At 43.4% G+C, this 5,332-nt stretch overlaps 1 protein-coding gene across 1 annotated transcript; it reads right to left on the bottom strand.

Annotated features, from left to right (window-relative positions):
- Positions 1 to 1,084: 1,084 nt before the first annotated feature.
- Positions 1,085 to 2,156, bottom strand: LOC116248375 (glutaredoxin-C1-like). Its single transcript, XM_031621129.2, has one exon. It carries the CDS (start codon positions 1,922 to 1,924, stop codon positions 1,523 to 1,525), a length of 402 nt encoding a protein of 133 aa, XP_031476989.1. The 5' UTR covers positions 1,925 to 2,156; the 3' UTR covers positions 1,085 to 1,522.
- Between the last annotated feature and the right edge of the window lie 3,176 nt (positions 2,157 to 5,332).

The raw sequence follows: 5,332 nt of genomic DNA, 5'->3' as shown, positions 1-5,332 counted from the left end.
ATAAGTTTTTCAAAATGTGGTAAGCTGCACAAACTTTCCTAATGAAATGAATGTGCTCAATTATCTCTTGGCGAAGCTGGTAAAGTTTCGCCTAACCCAGAAGAAAAAACGCAGACCGTCTGTTCCTTTAGGTGGTAAGGAAGCAATTGGAAGCACCAACCTGACCGCCATTTGATTCTGCCTTCAAAAAAATGAGGGAGAAGGTGTGGGCCCCACACTTTTCAGCCAGGTTCTTGTCACTGTTTGTTCATTTCCATTGTAAAATCCCTTCCGAAACTATTTCTTACCCTGAGTTTCTGCTCAAGTAGGGAGCGGAGGGCAAATGCGGGAAAAAAAAAAGCCTGGAGTCTCAGATAGAGGAGAACATTTTCCCATCGGCTTTGCCGTTCGGTCTTCGTTTCACCTGTCATTTTCCCATGAAAAGGGAAGGGGTTCCTCGTTAACAAACAGGGGATACCTTTCATTGGAGAAAAAGGTCGCGCAATTATAGAGAGAGACAGAGAGAGAGAGAGAGAGAGGTGGAAGGGGTAGGGGGACGTTTTGTTGGGGACGATCACGTGGTGGGGACACGCCTGATGAGCACGTCCTCCGTACAGTCAACGCCACTTCCACAGCTTGTCAACATGCTGACGTGGCTAGCAGAAGAAAGTGCACATGTGTCTTACGTGGCGGAGGTATCTCAGCCCGACATGACACGTGGGACGTTTGGGGAAGAGCACAAAGCAGCGGGGCCCACAGCTGATTTCCCGGGGCACGCCTCGCCGGCAGAAACGGACCCGGCACCTGCCTCCGCAGTCCGCATCTCACCGCACGCGCGACGACACAAAAGACAACGACACGGTCAAGGAGAGCCTTACGCGAACCAGTTTCCTTGGCGCTTGACTCGGAATCTCCGGCGAACGGAGGGACGATGGAGAGAGACACAGGCTTAGCCATAGCCCTTCACATGACCATGCAATAAAACGATTCCCCACGCCGGAAACATCATGCACCACAAATGCGGGGGAAGAGAAGAGAAGTTCTTCGTAGGAACAAGTAACTAAAAGGAAGAATGAAGAAAAAAATACGACGCAGAAGCAGTAGATCAGCAAAGAAAGTATCATGAAAATTGACGTATTTTGCTCTGTACAAAAAGTCGGCCTTCCTCCTCCGCCACCAATTACATTTCCTCCTTTCCCGGTCTAACGACAAGAAACCGACGCCATGCATGCACCCCGAGGAAAGAACGAAAGGAAAAGAACAAGAAAGAAAAAACTAAAGGGAAGAAAGAACGAACAAGCTATGACCAAAGTTTGAAAAGGAAAAGCAAGGGACCTTAAAGAGAGAAAGAGAGAACCGCAGCGTTCAAAATGGAGTTAGGGAAGGAAGAGGATAAACCATCCAGTCTCTCCTAACGTCACGCTTTCTCTCCTTCTCCTCTTTCTCTATCAATCTACAGAAACTCCTTGATCATGTCACCAAAATATGGAGTAAAAGGCAGCACCCATTCTTTTTTCTATATGGCTACTTTCTCCGTCAGAAGTCAGAGCCAGAGGGCGCCGGCCTGCTTCAACAGGGGAACAAGGCTGCCATTGATGTGGGAGGCCATCACCCGGTCCATGGCACCGACGAGCTTGCCGCCGATGAAAACGGCCGGGAGGGGCTGGGTGGTGCCCAGCAGCCTGGCCAACGCCTTCTCTATCTCCTTTCCCCTCGGGTCCTCATCCAGCTCGTAAACGGCGGGGTTGACCCCCATGCCGCAGAACAGGCTCTTTATGGCGTGGCACATGCAGCAGGAACTGACGCTGAAGATGACCACCGCGCTCCTCGACGCCAGCCTCTCCACACTCTCCAGCGCTTCCCCTCTCCCGCCACCCGCCACCATCGCCGCAGCCACCTGCACGGCCGGCACGTATGTCTCCCACGACTCCGCCGAGTAATGCATCCCCTCCAGCCAACAGAGAAGAAGCAAAAGAAGAGCAGCGACAACAGATGAAGAAGATGGATTAATGGCAAAAGGAAGGAACGTGGAGGCGCATCAAGCAGTTCTACTTCTTCTCCTTCTGCTTTTTATCTCATCTTTTGTTGCAAAAGAAGCAGATAGAGAGGAATTGATGGAGCAGGAGAGTGATCTCTTGCTTTTCTTTGTTTCTTTGTTGCAGAAGAAGGAGGGAGAGAGGGAGAGATTCGTGAGGGATGATGGAGGGCCGTGAGAAGGGTATTTATAATGGAGGGGACAAGGTGGTGACCCGTCAGTTTCTCTTTTTCTTATTTATTTATTTTTAATAGGGTTTCCTTTTCGTTTTGTCCACTGTTGGTGATGGTCGTCAGCTTATCCGCATGCTTACATGGACGCCCCCTTCCTCTTTAAGCTGCACACAACCACAAAGGACGGGTTTGCCGTCGCATTTGGAGTTCCATTCCGTGGTGTTTTTCTTTTCTCTTGGAGTGGGACATCACACCCAAATCCAAACCATTGGACCCGATTGGCACAACAAACGTGCGGACGCAAACTTAAACGGATATGCATCGGCAGCTGCCGCTTCGGCACGAACATTCCTCCGGTGTTTGGTTGATTAAACTTTTTAAACCAAAACAGCAGCTACAAAAGCATTATGGGTTCATGTGAGTCGCTTGATTGATTTACTTATTTGATGGTCTTCTCAAGAAAATGAACCATAATTTATATCTTCATTTTTTAAAAATCAATTTTATATGTGATAGGTTAATTGAATGGCTGATCAGTTAGTCTTTGTATTTACTCAATCCACATATTTCATCAACTTTAAATTTTGTAATAGTCATTTTATTGATAAACGTTACAACACGATTTTTTATGTATTGATTAAATTTTAAAATATAAAAATATTAATGGATATTGGTTCTTCTAAATTAAAATCACTATAAATGCTAGGTAATCAGGTCAGTAGGGTAAACCCACCAACTGATAGAGAGTCAAAGCTTTTACTCAACCTTTTAAGTTACATGACTTAGTTCACCTGAAATTACTGTACAACTCATATTGAAGAAACTTTGACATTTCTGCCCCTTAATATATGAAGAAAAAAAAAGAAATTGCACAAGATTCACCTGCATAGTTAATGTGTAAAATGGGTCCAACCCAATACACATGAAGGACGCGACTAACTGAGAACATGCACGCATCGCCCAAGGGCTAGCTAGTTGGAAATCGCTCTCATCCATGCATTAATACATTACCCTTGGGTTAAATTAACTTAGCGCGTGCCCCACACACACACATATATATATATATATATATATATATATATATATATATATATATATATATACCCGGTGAGCTTAAGAAAGCTAAAACAAAAGTGCTGGAGAGTCCTCAATTAATTCGGGTCTGGATCCAACATGAGTAATCGGGTGATTTGGAAAAAGATATTCTTGAAAGAGAGAGAGGAAGGGAGGCAAGGAGCAGGGTGGCAGGCTTTTTCAGGAGGGTGTGTTGGATAAATGGGCGGCTGACTCCGTCCTTCCTGTCGGCCCCAACCCAAAAGGGGTGTAGCTAAGGTCGACGCACCTGACCCACCTCCTCCTGGCGCTCTCATTAAAGAAAATCCGCTGGCCCACATAAACGGGACATTCTGCAGCTTTGCAGTATTGCACAAAGCAATGTGTTCGGGATACGAGTAGATCTCTCTTTTCCCGAGCGAGACACAGAGGGGAGAGTGCGTGGGAAATTCATTAAAAGAGATGGCATCGTCGCGAATAAAATATTTCAACCCATACTTTAGCCAATTGAGGCTTATACTTTAGCCAATTAAAACTGTTGAAATGTAAGTTAACTAGCCAGATCTTAGAGAGTAAAGAGAAAATTAATTGTAGAAGGGGCAAGGGGCGAGACAAGGTTTAATCGGTGTCCGATATGCCTTTTCCCAAAAAGAAAATTGTGGTAGAAACGGGTTAGGCAAACCAAATAGGGAAAAAAATAAAAATATAATGCACCTCACATTTATGTGGCTTCGGTGGAAATAGCCTACCTCCAAAACAACCCCTTGTTCCTATTTCCACTCCGTGAGAACAAGCTTATTCCATTAGATAAGCTTATTTACATTTATCATTATCAAATAAAAAGATACAGACGAACAAAAAATATTGGTAAAATGTCCGCCGTCCTTTACCTTCATGAACTTGCTCATCTCTCTGCATGCCAGCCCCTTTTACTGTCCTTTAATTTTCTTTTCCACTTCTTCATGTACAAGTCTATCTCCAGCATTGTCGACCTTGGCTTGCACAAATTATCTAATGTGCTACATATATTTTGTGGTATTGTAGTCAACAGATCTCGACATGAACAATATTGATCCAGTGTGAACATTTATTGAACCTACTTCATTAACCCCCTTCATGAAAAGATATATGGTGTTCTCTTCATTATCTACCATGGTTGTGATTGATATCTTTGAAATATCCAGATGAAATTTACTCTTTTACTTTATGATATATCAATGTGCTTAGTTTTCAACAGGAAGCACTTAATTTTTTTGCCAATTGAGTAGCACTTCAGCTACCACAGTTTATTTGTATACCTCCTGGTCCAAGCCAAATTGACTGACCAGTCCCTTCAACCATGGTGCTTCTTTAACAGTGTCCGTTACGGCCTTATATTCAACATTTGCAGCAGAAAGAGTTACGCCTCATTTTTACACTAGCTTCAATGAAACCATTCCATCATATAGGGTAAATACTGACCCTGTCATTGATCATGATCAGGTTCTAAATCTCCACAAAATCCTGCACATGCATGACCAATTACCTCATATGATATTGTCAATTGATCCAACTTGATCCAGTTATTATGTGAGCCCACAAGATGCTGAAAGTATTGAAAGAAATGTTTTGCAAGAGCACATAGACAGCAGCTTGATATTTACAGGGTTTGGCAAAACACCTAATTCTTCCTCTATATTATTGATGTTGATCACTGGTTACAAAATGTTTGAACTTGGCCTCTTTTATTTTGGAGGCCTTTACCATGTCTTTCTCTATTCTTTTGTTTGACACTTGACACACCTTTTTTACCATTTGATTTGTTTCCTTGTTCAAGACCTTCCTCCTTAGTTGCTTCATCAATTCCTACATGATTTGGGTTCCTTCCTTGAATGAATGTGAAGGAATAGACAACTATGCGTCCAATGATTGCTTGCCTTATTTTTTTCATCTCCATGTCTTCCATCAGTAAACCATACTCTAACATCCCTCCTCAAGTCATAGGGATGTTGATCACATGCACCTTTCTGTGGTCCTTTTTTGATAAATTGTGAATTGTTTCCTTCCAAGCTTTGCTCAGACAAATAGTAAATCGATTTCTACATGTTTGGTT

Source organism: Nymphaea colorata, chromosome 2 (assembly GCF_008831285.2).
Source record: "Nymphaea colorata isolate Beijing-Zhang1983 chromosome 2, ASM883128v2, whole genome shotgun sequence".
NCBI lineage: Eukaryota > Viridiplantae > Streptophyta > Magnoliopsida > Nymphaeales > Nymphaeaceae > Nymphaea > Nymphaea colorata.
The sequence above is the reverse complement of the archived record's forward strand: the minus strand, read 5'-3'. Positions and strand labels throughout refer to the sequence as shown.

Coding starts and splice junctions, on each gene's coding strand:
- LOC116248375 (XM_031621129.2), bottom strand. CDS start 1,924: ATGCATTACTCGGCGGAGTCGTGGGAGACATACGTGCCGGCCGTGCAG.